General features: G+C 41.4%; 1 protein-coding gene across 2 annotated transcripts; it reads right to left on the bottom strand.

The window, feature by feature from the left end:
• Positions 1-4713: 4713 nt before the first annotated feature.
• LOC121946857 (YTH domain-containing family protein 1-like) lies at positions 4714-16098 on the bottom strand. 2 transcript variants are annotated; one of them, XM_042491656.1, is made up of 6 exons: positions 15870-16098; positions 15065-15089; positions 12096-12175; positions 8289-9938; positions 7509-7553; positions 4714-7289 (listed from the first exon to the last, which is right to left on the bottom strand). In XM_042491656.1, exons 1-6 carry the CDS (start codon positions 15894-15896, stop codon positions 7263-7265), a joined length of 1854 nt encoding a protein of 617 aa, XP_042347590.1. In that variant the 5' UTR covers positions 15897-16098; the 3' UTR covers positions 4714-7262. The 2 variants fall into 2 exon arrangements, with proteins under 2 accessions (XP_042347590.1, XP_042347591.1); XM_042491657.1 differs by having other exon boundaries at positions 8298-9938.
• Positions 16099-16360: the final 262 nt, after the last annotated feature.

Genomic DNA, 16360 nt, shown 5'->3' with positions numbered 1-16360 from the left:
GCCTTAAAAGAAAAACCGTGAACACAGTCACAGTAATCTTCAACAGATCTGGATACAGTTCTGTGTGGATGTTGCATAAAATGTGTACTCCCAAATGGGAAAAACGGCATGCTGATGTGTCTGTGCCAGGAGTGTAGTGAAGGGTTAATACACTCAACTACAGGTTAATCAGAAAATAAGTTTGCAAAGTATAGAATTCACCCACTTTTGGCCACCATTATATGGCATAGTTTAAGAGTAGAGGCCAATAGGCTGTGCGCTGGGGTTTGGACATGAGCACAACTTTATTTGGAGATGAAGTTTGTCTCACAATGAGGTCATAGTTGAGCCGATCCACTTTTTTATATACCACAAGCCTGCGACTTCTGCAGCAGCCTTTAGCTGCACATGCACCTGTCCTGGTTAAACCTGCAGGGTGTTGGTATTCAGGTGCACACAACTGACAGTGGGACTGCCATGTTATTTTGGCTTCTTCTGCATGCAATGCTGCATTTGTTAGCACACGGCAACCGTCGGCTGCAACTTCTATCTGCAAGCGTAAACAGTCGTCGCCCGGTGCATGCATGCATGACGCGCTGCAGAAAGTCAGGCCGGTGGTTTCAAGGACATTTGGGGCTGATGAGGATTTGGTTTTAATGGGGGGAGGTGTGGGGGGGGGGCTTGGGCCCCGGGCCATGACGTCATTGTGCGCCCATGTAATCCTCTTGCGCTGAAGCCCAATCAGCAGAGACTCGCAATTGTCTAGGATGGGAAGAGAGGGGCGCTCTAATCCGGGAGACAGTGGATCACACAGCCCGAAAGAGAGAGAGAGGAGAGCGAGAGAGGGGGGTATGCATCCAGAGCTGGATTGTGCCTGAAATGGGTCAGATTAAAAAGACACGAACCGAAAAGGAACCGACTGACTCTTGGTGGAGAGAGGACCTTTCTGAAGACGAAGAAGCCATTTTTTTCCACCTCAGACACGAGAAAATGAGCCTCCCGACCAGACGAGCTTTAGAGAGCTGTGTGGCGCATACAGGAGAGACTTGCCTGTTTCTCCCTCAGATATACAGTAGCCTAACGTAAAAGTAGCCATCTGTAGTGTGTCAGCTGCATGAGAGGAGAGAGGAGGCATCGCGCGTTTTGTCCGAGGGCGTTGATCGTGGACAAGTCGGGGAACTGCATTCAAGCCAAGTTAAATGGAAAATACAGCACTCTTCGCAGTGGGATGTATGACTTCAAAGAAATAGCCTTGTGACGTGCTGCCATCGTTGCTTTCCTCTCTTTTCCACTGTTGTCTTTGTGTTTTGGGTCAGGCTAATGTAAACTGAGTGGTTTTGAGGAAAGACAAAGCGAGAACCTGTGTAGCTTCAGCTGTCATTCTGTGCGAGGTAACCTGCCAAGAGATGCGTAAAGACGCACAACCACAGAATAAGAGTGTTTGTAAATGTAAAAAGGCTTTGCTGTGGGCTGTATGCTGATTGGGTTTAATGCCGAGCTGTGGCGCAGTGATATCAATATTAATTTGCGTTGAATCCAAAGAGGCGCAGGAGACGAATGTGGCCGCGCGCATTATTGCTGGTGTAGGCTATAAATCGGCTTTAGATTTGAGTGTCTACATGCGTGTGTATGTGCGCGCGATTGTCTTGCTAAATCGGCTTTTTAGATTTGTGTATGTGAGTGTGTGCGTGTGTGCACGGCCGAGCGCGCGCGTACGGAAACGGGAGCTGTACTTAAATCGCAGTCATACAGTCTTGCATCCTCCTTGGCGGCAGATGTTGGAGGTTTGAGCGGATGGGAGTCAGGCAGGGTCGGAGGCTGCTGGCTGGGCTTCACTCTGCACCCATCAACTGGGTGAGAAGGCGACTTCTTGAAGGGTTGTCACTCTGCGTGTTCACAGCGGACCTTGATTTAATGTCCATACAATTAAGGCACGCGGTGAATGCCAAGAGAGGAATCTACACAACATCATGCTTCACTTTTTTTTTTTAAATCTCTTCTTTGCTTTATCAGGCCGCAGGCTTTAGTTTACCACTCTGACCCTTAATGGTACAGAAACAGGCCCTGGCCGCCAACCAGAGCAGCAGGATAAAGCTGACTGCTGTACTGTCACTCAACTGCGCGTGAGTGTGCGCACGCGCAAGCATGTATGCCTCGCTCAGTGTGTGTGTGTGTGTGTGTGTGTGTGTGTGTGTTTGTCGCTTTGACTGGGTGGACGCAATGCGTACTTTGATAGGCTGTTACAGCATGAGATGAGGTTTCCGTCAGTTACCTTAAAACGTTTTTATTCATTAATATTGGCGTTTAATGTCTTCCGTTTCAACTGACTTATCAAAAAAAAATGTGAAAACGCCTCGCGCAGCATACGACGCAGGTTTACGAAAACAACTGGACTTTCGCCAAGTGGGGTCAACGGCCTACCTCTGTGTTTTACTAAAAACATCTTTCTGTTGCATTTGCATTGTGCTTTTCTTTACTGCATCTTATATTTTTGGTAAATTTGGGACCTAGCTAAAGGGCTGATTCATTTCTAAGTACGCAGTTTGCATCTCTTGGGAGTAAAAATCTGTTAATTGTCAGGCGTGAGGTCAATACATTTAAAAAAAAATAGGAGAGTTAACCTTAATATAAAATATACAAATAATCAATATTTATATTTAAAATATAGACTAAGCTTTTATGACTCAGATATATTGGCTGTTGCCTCTGATGCACCGGCTGCACAACCTGCCTACAAATTAAACAGACAAATGGTGTGTCTGATAACGGAAATATCCGCCGCTGTTGTGCATTAATGCTAAATACATTTTCATCTTAAAGCGCTCGTGCGGCCGCCTTTAATAGTCCATTACAGTCCTATTGTGACAGATTGAGATATTATTTTTACAAAATATCACAGAGGCCAGCACCAAGGCTATCAGTAGTTTTAATAAATCATTCTATAGGCAAAAATAGGCCAGCAGCTGCAGTCCACCACACCTTCAGTGTGAGGCTCAAACCTCAGGCCTGCAGCAGAGGCTCACGAGCCTTGAAGGGACTCAAACTGGGGATGGCTGCAGTGTTTAGTTGGATGGAGTCAACATATAGAAATTTAAGTGATTGAATGCCACCTACAGGCGTCTTTCTGACAACGCATGGTTGAAGCTGTAGCCCAGTAAAGGCTGCAGGACACTAAAATTAAACGAGATTAAATGAAATAAACTTAAAATGAATAAATAGATAGTTGCGCATCCTTTCATTTTAGTTTTACAGTAGTCGCTGAAGCAGAATATTGTTTCAGATACCACCTCCACTGAATATAATTGCAGAATTTGTATTCTAAAATCAGCTCAGAGGAATATGGTTTTAATTTCAAGCTGAAGATCTTTTGCGTATATTTAAGTATTCATTTAGTAAAAAAACAATGAATGAACCAAGTGGGATCAAATTAACCACAAAAGGAGAATTTGAATTCTTTCTTTGTCACATACTGAACACCATATGCTCAATTTGCAAATTTCATATTACGTGATCAGTATATTTTTACATTTAATTGCAAGCGACAATTATATAAATATATGTCTGTGTTTAATGAAGAATGGAAGCAAATCTGAATATTGCTGTAGGGCCTTTGTAATAAATCTATGCTGCACACTACAGATTGCTGCTACCAGTCTATAGAGCAGAGAGCCCGAATGTGATATTGTTTGCCTAGTTTTTGTCTTGGTTGGATAAATGCTTTGTAATGATGTGATAATAAATAAAGCCTGAGCTGCACTGAGTTCTCTGCTTGTAATTATTTCATGTTATTGTACACGGCAGTCATGCCAACTTTGCCCCATGTACGCAGCATTTTGGAGATTTAAGTCAGATGTGAATTATCTTTACAAAGGGAAAATTCAAAACTTTTTAGAATCTTGCAACGACAATTTAAAGCAGATATGACGAACTCTCTCTAGAGAAGGGAACTAACTATTTTGGAAGCATGTAAACCAAATTATGCGGCGTAAAATGTTATTACCTTCTACAGCAGTGCATCCTTAACGTAAAGAAAATCCCCATCACCATTTCATTTATGATCACTTACAGTGTGCTTCCTCTAGATATGGTGTTCTTTACGTCATTATGTTGCTGGACCATCACGCAGTAGTTCCTCCAAATCAGAAAATCAGCACCACGGAGAGCTCCTGTCAAGAAGAGAAAACCTTTTTACAAGTGCGAAACATATATGTTGTAAAGCTGTGCTGAAAACTACTGTACATTTTCAGTCCCTAAAACAGATTGTGCACAGGGCATTTCAGGCTAAAAAACTGGATTATCAAAATTTAGTTCCTGCAGATGTGTACATGGATTTACACCTAAAGCTTCGGTCTTTAAATTATCCACTAAAATATCAATTACTTTGCACGTACTTATGACGCGCATGCCATTTTCTATCCATTTGATACATTTTATATACCATAAACTCTTATCCCAGGCAGCAGCGTGCACGCGATCATATTCTGTCGTAGACCGCTCCAGCCTGTGGAAACAGAGGTCTGCTTTGATAACAGTATTTACAGATACAATATTGTTAACTGTAGCAACACGATGAAAGAAAAAAAGACAACAGAAAGAATCAATTCCAGCAGAGAAAACCTTTCAGTGACATTTAAGCACTGGGGCTGCCCTACAGAGCTCCCTCTCTGTGAATAAGGTCACTATAGGTGGCTGTTTACTCACTAACAGAGAAGTCATGAGATCAAGACAAAGCAATTTCTGAATGGACAGTTTATTAAGGCTTGATTTCTTCTATAAAGAAAAACCAAGATAATTTTTTTCAACAAGTTATGCCCACTACAACTGTGGTCTATAAGATAATCAATGTTTATTTAATATTTCATGTCATTAATCCTTTTTGTAGTGTTGATACATATACTTTCATGGCTAACCTGACATCCCTCTATTGCAACAAACAGATATCATTAACGTGCACGTGAGCCCTGTACCGTAATCACAACCAGTTCATGCTTCCTGAGGCAAAGACGGCTGCGGCTGCGACTCAGTCTTCGGTTGGCATCCTTTAAGCTTCTCACCTGCCCCTGACTCTACGCTGGTTGGGGAGAGCGGTGTTGGTGAAGGCAAACATGTGAAGGGCGTTCACCGTATTGCTTGGATCAACCTAGCTATTGATTAGTGCAGGTAAAAAGGAGAGGAGGTGGAGAAGAGAGGATCTTGTTAGAGGTCAGTTCTCTAGATTACAAGGAAGGGATACACTGGCCAGGTAAAAAATACAATGCAGCTTCACAGGTGAAAATATGGATGTAGAGCATACGGTTCATACTCACACTCGAGCGACCTCAGCAAAGTGCAGAACTTCTGCCATCTCAACACAACAACAGGGTTAAGCTCTGACAGAATCAAGATACATCAGATACACCGTCTGACATAATCTGAACATCATGTGAACGAGCTCAGACCACAATTATCGGCTTCAGCTCAAATATTTCAAACAGAAAATTTAAATCAGGATCTGAAAATTTGATTAGGTTACCAAAAAGCAACATCAGATTTTACAGAAACACATCAAATAAAAAAAAAAAGATCCCTCAATAGGAAAGAGACAGCCGTGTCTGTTAGCAGCATTCCTCTCTGCATCATGGTAACCTCACAATCAATCACAAAATACTGAACTGACAGTTTCAAAATAATCAAGAGGAGAGAGAGAACCTGCTGATCTCAAAACGCTAAGAAATAAACTGCATTCTGGCTTTGAATGCTCTGAAACGACTGACAGGAGACCGGGGGGGCGTTAACTAAACATCACCACTCTCACCTCACAGACAAGCTGCAGGATGGACAATATTAACATTTTCCAACAGACTTCTTACATTGCAGCTTGCCATGCATGGGCACACACATCTATTAGTGACTTTTTTTTAATATCCAATCTTTTTTTCCATGAACATACCTGAAAGTATTTTACTGTATCATAACCAATGGTTTCAGTTTAGAACAAACTATTTTTGCAACAACAACCAAAAAACACACAGAAACCACATATCATTCTTATTTTTTTCTTACTCGATAGTAAATCAGTTACATTAATTTTTAGGTTATACATTTTAGGCTTTCTCCATGAATATATAGGCTCCTACGTTAAAGCTTAGCATTACGACCAACATGATAGACTTAGCAAAACCAAATTTGAGGGAAAAAAAAGAGGATTAAGACAGAATGATGGTGAATGGACAAAAATGTGACCCCCCCTCCCCTTTTTTTGTGGAACAAAAAACGCAAAAGCAACAATTCATTCAATGTAGCAGTTACATCATTACATAATTCTGATTATAAAACAATTTAAAATGGTGGATGCGACAATTCTCTCAGACTGGGTTGCGTACACAAGCAGAATCTCCTGATGAAACATACAAAAGACCCCTTCAAGACAAACATAAAAAAAGAAAGCAAAGCAGAGGGGTGTGAGGGATGTCAATAGTACAATTTTTTGACTTAAATGGTGAGAGTTCTGGTTGTGGAGGACACATCCATTATTTCTTTTTCCCAGAGGCCTTTGCAATTCCTCCTCGGAAATGTCTCGAGTCCCGTGTGACTTCACACTATCCCTGATTTCTCCAGCAGTGTCACTGTTTGAGCAGTTCTTTTGAGAAGTCACCAATAATTAGAAAAAAAAACATTAAGGCTCCAGAAAACAGGTTTCTGAAATGAAAATTGTCAGTAGTAAGCCAAAAAATAGAGATTTTGTTGATCTGAATGAAAAATAGATAAACCATTGAAGTTTTATTATCGCACAGCTCCAAGTCCGACATTGCCTTTGGGATCCTCCAACCCTGTTGGCACAGTTAAACCTCTGAAGCATGGCAATGTTGCCCCCAAATGGACAAAAAGGGGCAGGACACATCCGTTCCTGATTGTACTGAAATATAAAGTGGCAGATTTTTTTTCTCCATGGTGCAGTCAAACCCTGATTCAATTGGAAAGAGGCGGGAGTTGGGGCAGAGGAGAGAAAACCAGTCTGGTGAGAGAAGAGTACGAGATGGAACGGGAAGAAAAAAAATATTTAAAAAAAACTGAACTAAAGAGTGTGGTGGTGGCTAGGTAAAACATTAAATCAGCTTGTTATCCCTGCACAAGAAGTGGGTGGTACATGGGGCAAAAAAAAGCACAAGTCTCGACAATGGCAGAGATTCACCAGGATTAAATAGAAAAAAAAAATGAAGGGCTTGGTTGCATTTTCATAATCTTCTGTCTCTTAAATCAAAAGTCCTAGTGTAACTGTTGATCAAGCCAAGGATAAATGTCTTCTATTGTTTATTCCTGTTTTGGCGCTCCTGTTTGGAAAAAGAGCAAAAAAAATAACATTAGACATTCAAATATTACATAACAGCAGCAGTAATTTGCAAGGCAGTTTGACGAGGTCTACACATATCTATTCAAAGCAGTGATCAAATATTAGATTATCTAAAAAATTCATCCTCGCTGTGTGAACAGGACACTAACTGTCAGAAAAAGTCCCTTACAGCTTGCGGGAAAATATGACAGGTCTTTACCTGATCCAACCGAGAGCGGTTCTGTATCGGAGAAGGTTCAAAAGTCTGTCAAAAGGAGCAAATAGAGAAAACAAAGTGGAAAAACAAGAATTACACTCTCAGACACAAATAAAAGAAAGAAGCATCAAGAAAATAATGAGCAAAAATAGAGTGCCCCAGTGATGACGTTTTTCTGCAGGCCAACCCGGAAAGTTAGTCGCCCTGCATCCCTTGTCAAAAAGCCTATGGGATTTTTTCAGTGGATTTTGGATCTTTGCACAAAATCAGGCTCTGTGGTAAACAAACATTAATAATTCTTACGCGTTTTGTTCAGCAAGATAATCTTTGTAAATGAACACCACTTTCAGGATGTCTTAAGCCTGAATGCAGTCACCAGAAGGAAAAAGCTAATGCTAAGCTATGACTACCTTAACTACCGTCGCTTCACTACGGCTATGAGACTGTAAAGCCGTGTGCTGTGCACTTTGGCTTAGTGACCATAGTCTCATTTAGCTTCGCTTGTTAGCAACTGCCTTTTATGAGACACATACAAGCTTTTCAGTTTGTGAGTGAAGTATTTACTCACATATTTTATGTTGTAGAACAAAACTTTTCTCACACTTGTGTTAACAAAAGACCATACTTCAGGCTTCTACCCAAAAAGCCATTCAAAAAACCCACCGACTAACAGATTTCATGGTTTTAGGACTCATTTCTGAGGCACTCTACAGACTCATATGCTTATCATCAAATAATATGTTTGGTATATTTAAGGTAACACAGTGACATGACTGTGCCCACCTTGCGCACCTCCTCCTCTTCCTCCTGCCTCTTCTCGTAATGAGAGAAGTCATCAAAGATGGAGGTGGTGTGTTTGTAGGTGGCGATGATCTTGAGCACCTGCTTGGCCTTCTCCAGAGGAACCTCTTGGGTGTCACGGGAGTTGGTCACTGGCTTGTTGTCGTTGTTCTCCAGGCGGATGTGGCGCAGCTGGCTGTTAGGCACGTCCTTAACAAACAACCAGTCCACGTCAAACTTGCCCTTCCACTTGTCCTGTGCCCAAACACCAGCGCTGGTGCCATAGTCCACTGGTGAACGCATCTCTGCCACGCCGCAGAAATGACCGCTGCCGTTGACACTGAACAGAAGGTACACGGGCCCTTTATTATTCATGGCCCGGAAGGCTGAGTCCAGCCGCTTGTTGCCATGCTCCGTGCTGCACCAGATGGAGTACTTGATGGAGCGATGGATATCGTCCTCAGAGTAGCTCTTAATGATGAAAACACGTCCGTTCTTCAGGTTCCATTCAAAGTCCTTGGGGTTGTAGCTATGGGAGGCACGCAGCTTGTCCAGCACTGGGTGGGACTCTCCACCAGGTCCCTGGCTGGCAGATGTTTGGGGGCCACTGTTCCCACCACCAACCATACCCATCACACCACTACCATCATGGCCTGGACCGCCCTGCCCGTAGCCTTGGTTACGGTTGCGTGGGGCAACCCAGCGGGTCTGGGGTTGTGGGGGCTGGGTGTGGTTTTGGTAGGGCTGCGGTGGTGGCTGATGGTGCTGGTGATGGTGGGGCTGGGGCTGTAAGGCCATCTGCTGCATCTGGGGCTGCACCAAAGACTGGGGAGGTGGGGGCTGCATGGGTCCTTGCTGCATGGGGGCTTGAGGTGGCATGGCATGAGGCAGGCCGAGAGGCTGCTGTTGCTGCAGTGGAGCTGTGGCTACTTTAGTCACCGGGCCTTTGTCCCAGGTCCCGATGTTCATGTTGTGTTTGATGGGTGGCGGGGGAAGCGCTCCCCCCGGATTGGGCATCCCTGGCTTCACCTTGGCTTTCAGCTGCTGCGGCTTGGCCGGCTTGCTGGCGATGGCTGCCCAGGAGGTGGGTTTGGGTGGTGGCATTCCAATAGGTGTCGCTCCATTCCCTGTGGCCGCCACCGCAGGTCCACCAATCACAGATCCCACAGCCTTGACTCCTGAGCCCTGGCCAGTAACGTCCCCTCCGATCTTCAAGCCAACCATTCCCTGCTCCAGGCTGTTCATACCGGGGGCTTTGTTGAGGGTGTCACTGTGAAAGCCCGTCTGACCATCAGGCACCAGGGTGCCCCCCAGGGAGCTGGGAGGATAGCTGTAGCTGCCACCGTAGGCTGAACTTTGAGTCTGCTGGCCCTGGGAGCCACTTGTGCCCCAAGCAGAGAAGGCAGGGTTTTCAGGGAAAAAGTTAAACCTGTGGGGGTAGATGCTGCTTCCCAGGCCCCCCGGCTGGCCAAACACTGTGTCCGGCATGAAGTGATGGTCTCCGTTACTCAAGGGTCCATAAGGGGTGAGGTATGGAATAGGGGGGTCACCACCAGTAGACCAGGGAGCCTCACTGAGGGGATACGGAAATCCAATGGAGGGGGCGTAGTAGCTGGACAGGTAGGGGTCGGTGATGGACTGGTAGCTGTTGTTCTAGATGAATGAAGGTCAGCAGAGCCACAACATTAGCAAGCCACTTACAGTTTGATTTAAATCACATCTATAAATTAAATAAATCTCTCCTAGCCTTATCTATACACAAAAACTATTTTAAATTGTTTTCTAATCATGATTTACTCGATGAATCAATTTTAGGGATGGGCAATAATTTAAAATAGGTTAAAAGATATACAATGCAAATTTTTCCTAAAGAACAATGGGCCTCGTTTACTAACGTGTGTAGAAACGTTTTTACTCTGCGCTCAAAGAAGTGCATCCACAAAACTACCATCGGGTTTGTTACACGTGCGCACCAGCTGATTTTGGTCGTACCATCGTGCCTGAGTTGGTGAATCAGAATCATTCTAAAGTGGCAGGCTCGTGACTGGTGTCTGCAATGGGCATACTGCCACGCCCCTATTTCTCTATACAAGGAAGCATGTTTGTGTTTGAGTTATTTCTACACACATATTAAGGTCCTGACACAACAGCGTCGAAACGTCAGTGAGTGTCTGTGAATGTAATAGCAATCAGAAACAGCTGATAAGCCGTTCGTCACCATATCCTGTATATAATTACAGTTCTAATAATAATAACAACAATAATTTGAAGGCACTAAAAATAGTTGAGAGTAGCCATCATTACAGGCGGAGTCAATTCTTATATAGGTTCATGTAAGTTAGGACTGTTTTTTTTTTATCGTGGAATATCTTAATTATTACAATAATAAGTACATAAATAAGTGCATGCATTAGTAAATTACAGTTATAAATATTGTCTACTAAAGGCTTTTTTAAAATAAATATACTTTTAATACACTATGCACTTAGTTAAAAGGTGTGTGTTTACATTTTCTTGGACAGCCTTTATCATGTGTACATGCGCAAGGGTCTGAAGCAATTCTAAATTTGTTCGCAGAATACAAAAAAATTCAGATAAGAAAATATTAATAAATCCTGAATTTCTACTAAAATGTTCATGTGCATGGTTTAAGCACAGACTTATGTGTTTGCACTGTTAGTGAATGAGACCAAATATATAGACTCATACAGACGTAATCCCTCTCAGTCATTGTGTATGACCCACTGTCAGTGTGTGGAGTTGTATTTCTCTGCAGACACTCTGCCCTCTGCCAGTATTTTCTTTTATGTTTAGGGGCGTGTAACCTCACAGGTGCCAGACTGTAAGCAGCACACATCCAAGAGATGCAGTGTCAAAAAAACAGAAATATAGCAAGGGGAAACGCCAAACGAGAGTAAATTTGGGGTTGGCTTTCACTGGCAGGGATATTCGCAGTATTGACAACCTTTCCACCTTCGGATCCCATATGAAAACACACCTTTTCAAGCTGGAATATTCAGCCTAATTTAATAGGGGGACACACATCAAGATCTGCACTGATAATAACTTCATAATAATGATTTTATATCTTTTTTAAACTATGTTTTTTGTCTAGTTATTTTATTAACTTTTTACTTTATATTACTGATCTGTTTGACCAAATGATCTATGGATATATTGCTGCTTGTTTTTAACTGTGTCTTGGAGCGTGTCCTTGAGTGCTTTAAAAAGGCGCCAATAAATAAAATGTTTTATTAGTATTAATAGGTTTACTTTCACGCTCGCTGATGAGCATGTTTACAAACAGTAACCTATAATCCTACATAGTATACCTTTAGTGCCATCAGAACGCAGTCCTGCTGAAATGAACAGATGTTATGTTCCTACAAATTTCTGCTGTAAAAAAAATTAATTGATAGTGTTTAATTTAAACATAGAGGGAGTTCTGTAATGCTGAACAGTTGCACACAGTCCAGTGCTTAGATCATCAGTTTATTTTATCAGAATCAGCTTCATTGGCCAAGTGTGTAAACATACAAGGAATTTGACTCCAGCTTTTATTATTCTCAATAAACTTGCACAGAAATAGACATAATAGCCTGAAACAAGAACAAAACTGAACAGGGTAAACTTAAACTAGTGATTTTGTAAGTGACTGCACATATATATGCCATATCATGATAAATCATAACAGAAATAATAAAATATCAATACCACAAAATATGATATTCATATTCATTATCTAGTCTTAGTCAGTCTATGCTATATTAATATTTTTTGTATTATTCAGATAGAGATATTAAACTTTACCTGAGTTGATTGACCAGTGAGGTATGGCTCAAAGTCATTGTCATGGACAGTCTCCTTCTGATGCAGTGAACCATTTTGCACTGCAACAAAAACAGAATTATATTAGTGTACATTTAAAAAACATTTTCAGCGATTTGAATGCACAGAAAGCACTGGTTGTTTTAGCTATCAAGTTGTGTTGTGTTTGAAATTATGTGACATAGATTAAAATTCTTATACTGAAAAATAAAAAACACACATATTTTATTTGGTCAGCTCACACAGCGCACTATAAATTCATCAACAACCCTAAATAGATTTACTGATACTCTAGAATTCTAAACTGTCCGTCCCTCTTGTATGAGCATATGTTGTTGTTTTTTTAAAATAAAAAAATAAAATAAAATAAAATCACTGAGCCATGTCAAGCTGAGCCTGTCCTATCCTGGAGGTGAATCAGCCTGTGGCCTGCTGCCAGCGAGGCCTGCAGGTGAAGCATGAGTCAAGACCTGCCTGTCACTCCACCTCCTTCCCCAACTGCAGTGAATCAAATGTGACTGGAATATCATAAAAAATACGATTATGAGGCCATAACAACACCACCGCCAATGCCAATATTAGTGAGAAACCGACAACAGTGAATTACCAGTAAATCATTATGTACAGCGGAGTTAGTGGCGGTGTTGAGGGAAGAGTTAGACTGGAAGCTCCAAAAGTATGAATGCTGATTTGTATTAATTTTTTGCACAATACACCTATAGGAATTAAGGTGGATTTACAACATTGTAGTTTGCCCCCTCACAAAGTATTCTGTGGTTAACTTGAAGGGACCAAACTGTGAAAAAATGTTCATCAAAGCTTCTAAACTTCTAAAAATGGTCTGCTAACTGTCATGTTTATGGTAAAATATGACAAAAGTCCTTTTTTTCAAATGGTTTGTGCGTATTAAAGCAAGTTCCTTCCTCTCTTCCATGGTTGGAAAAAACTCCTCTGTCCTAGCTCAGTGACCACTTTGACTAATGTAGGAGCAGGAGGTGGACTGTCTAATGTGCACAAATCTTTGCATGCCTTAGAGGATTGAGACAGAACCAGTGTATTTTCTGGAATATGATTTTAACATCCTCAGAATAATAATGACCATAGCAAGGTGGAATATGCTTCAAGAGAAATTCACACTAGATTCCAAGCTGACTGCAATTTCATTTTTTGTCAAACATAAAATTACAAACTTTGACTCACAACTTTCGATGGTACAGGACTTGAGCGTGTTATACTCAAAAGACATAATTGGGTGTGCCATAACCTCAGGAACTAAATATGTTTACTGCCAAAACATTAGAGATCGCATCAATAGACAGCATCCGCACTGTGCAGGGAAAACTGAGCATAAGAATCACTGACATCTTCTCATCATTGATACTATCAGTAAACAAAGATGTAAAATAAGGTTGCAAATTGTATGCATTTTCCCAAATCGATCATTGGTAACATTAGTGATCAATTATTAAAAAAATAATAACAATGAATAAAACTTTGCTGGTACCAAACCATGTGATTTTTTTTCTCAATCAAAACTTGAAATATATGACATATTCTCTGCATAGCCTATGAGATACATAAAGATGTAGAGGCCTAGACATATAACACACATTCAATATAACCCAGAAATACTTTGCATCGCCAAAATGCCGCTGCCACACTCTTTCCAGACCCCATGATAGCCACCCAGTCATAAAATAATCATATTGCTCCCCTTTTATGCTAATGTTAGTCATTGAAACATGCTTCAAAATCCACCATTCTACTTATGGCTACAATGCAACAGGAGACTACACATCATTTATATCTCAGAATTAGATCTTTATTTGATTGAATTTCACATGTTTAATCAAATTCTTAGTGACCAATTATTGATCGATGACTTCTCATTATCATCCCTGATATAAAGTATTTTCCCCCGAGGTCATCTGCCCTTTTAATGACACCGTGGATGTTGTACTCCAACATGTCTAAGAGTATGTCCTTCCTAGTATGCCTCCACTCAGTTAGTAGACCCATAGCCCTGTTTATAGTCCTCCAATGCTGATTGTGATTTGTCATATTGGACTTTAAAGATCAAACTGAAATTGAATTGTAGGGCTGTAGTGATATACTGGATTTAAGGTATACTGTGATATGAAAGTCGACAGTTATCATACTGTTGACATTTGCTTATGTGCGATATTGGAAAAAGACTGTAACTGGACAGGTGAAGAATCTCACCTTTCATATAGTTATTTTCAAAAGGGAGGCTTTTTACACATGCGTCCATTACAAAAAAAGTTTCAAGTTTCAGTTATAGTAATAAAACTTTTGTTCAACCAAAAGTAAGTGTTTTCATTCCTCTGAGGATCATTCTGACTGATAATAATAATAACTCTGTAATACTGTGATACTGTAACACTGCAATATTTTCTCAGATGGTTTTCATACCGTGGAAATCTCATACCGCTGCAACCCTACTGAGTTGATATTACTATTAGTACGGTCCTTTTGGGCATGCTTTGCGATTGGGTTTCAATGAACTTTGACTTGACTAATCTGTAAAGCACTTTGGTATGAAATGTGCTATATAAATAAATTTGCCTTGCCTTGATTGTTTGTCTCCTACTAAGATTGACAGCCCTTTTTCACTGCTGACATTTTAAGATGTCAGAGCAGGTGTTTTACTGTAGGTGTATTCAATAACATTAATAGCTGTATTGTACTTAGGGGAGACCCGGGTTTTCTGCACAGGTTAGTGGGACACTTAAAGAAACTGTTATCCGTTTCACCTGTGCTTTTCCTGCTATGACAATACAAACTGTCTGTTGTAAAAAAAATATTTTAAAAAAATTAAGAAAAAAAAAAGGTCCATGGGAGGCTGTATGTAATCCTGATTTAGTCTTAAAAAGTATGCCCAGACTAAACAAACAAGTTATCCAGATCCATTCCTCTGTGATGCAACTCACCTTTAGATGCTTGTCCCTTTGATCTCTGTAGCCATGTTGGATCATGAAAAGAAAAAAAGGAGACATGATTATTTTCTTAAGATAGCACATAGACTGAGTGCAGCCTCTTATCAATGCTCTGCTCAGAGGCTGAACATTTAGACTACTTCCTGAAGAGGCAATACAAAACATGCACATGGCGTCAGTCCACAGTGAAAGGTGTATATAGTTACAGTTAGCCACAACAGTGAAAGCCATCTAATTGGTGTATAACTTGAGGTAGTTCATCAACCAGCTGACGTTGGCGTTAATTCAAGCACAACTTCGCTAGCTAACGTTAACTAGCCCTCTTAAAATGGCTTTAAAATCGCCAATAGCGTTAATGCAGCTTGTAACTTAGTTTGCCATATTAGTCTGAACACATTTGGGTCACCCTAGCGACAACACTGGTGCTTGTATCATCTACAATAAAAAGTTAAGATTCACTGAATAAGTTAGCTTGAACCTCTGTTTAATTATCTCAATGTTAGCGTTCACGTATTCTGTCATATGTGGGGAGTTTTTCCTGCTACGTTGGTGGTACAAACATAAAGTCCCAGTTAAAGATGACGACTGCCTGTATGCTAACGTATAACTTCGTGTCATTTGTCTTCGATGTCCATAAAAAAAAAACATTTCACCGTTTAACGGAATGTGGCTAACTTGCTAGCTACATGCACCGGCCAACGTTAGTGGCTAGCTAGCACTTCCGATGAATAGCCATAGCCCAGTAAATCGTTAGCTAGCTTTCAAGCTCCGTACAGGCGAGGTACATCGTTCTTCCTACCTGAGGGTCAATGCTTGTGGCAGACATAATTCATTAAGCAAGTCCCTGGATTCTCACAGAGCCTGAGCTTGTGATTTGAAAGCAAGTTCACAGCTCAGTTACAGTTAGCTATGTGGCTAGTTGGTGCCGCTTTAGCGTGTAGTGGCTAGTAGTTGTAGCGCAGGCTCAGCTGTATATTTTCCGCTGTGTGCACGTATCCCAACTTCCACAGTTCAAGTCTGTCGCCTCGGATACTGTGTCCGAAAGCAGTCAAGTCCCAGTACTGAATTTCAAGTTAACGTTACGTGTCGCCGAATCGACCTTTCGGAGCTTGAATGTTTCTGCGCTCGGTCGCCTTTTACTTTGTCTTTATTATTCCAGAGAGAGAGCCCTGCTCAGTTACGTTAAAGCCCTGTACACTTCCCCAATGGCTGCTCCATCCGGGCTTTGAGCCGCCGCTGCAGTTCACCTCGCTCCCCGCGGGGTGGCAAAACTTTCAAGCATCTTTTCTG

The sequence above is a fragment of the Plectropomus leopardus genome, chromosome 8 (assembly GCF_008729295.1).
Source record: "Plectropomus leopardus isolate mb chromosome 8, YSFRI_Pleo_2.0, whole genome shotgun sequence".
Classification (NCBI taxonomy): domain Eukaryota; kingdom Metazoa; phylum Chordata; class Actinopteri; order Perciformes; family Serranidae; genus Plectropomus; species Plectropomus leopardus.
The sequence above is the reverse complement of the archived record's forward strand: the minus strand, read 5'-3'. Positions and strand labels throughout refer to the sequence as shown.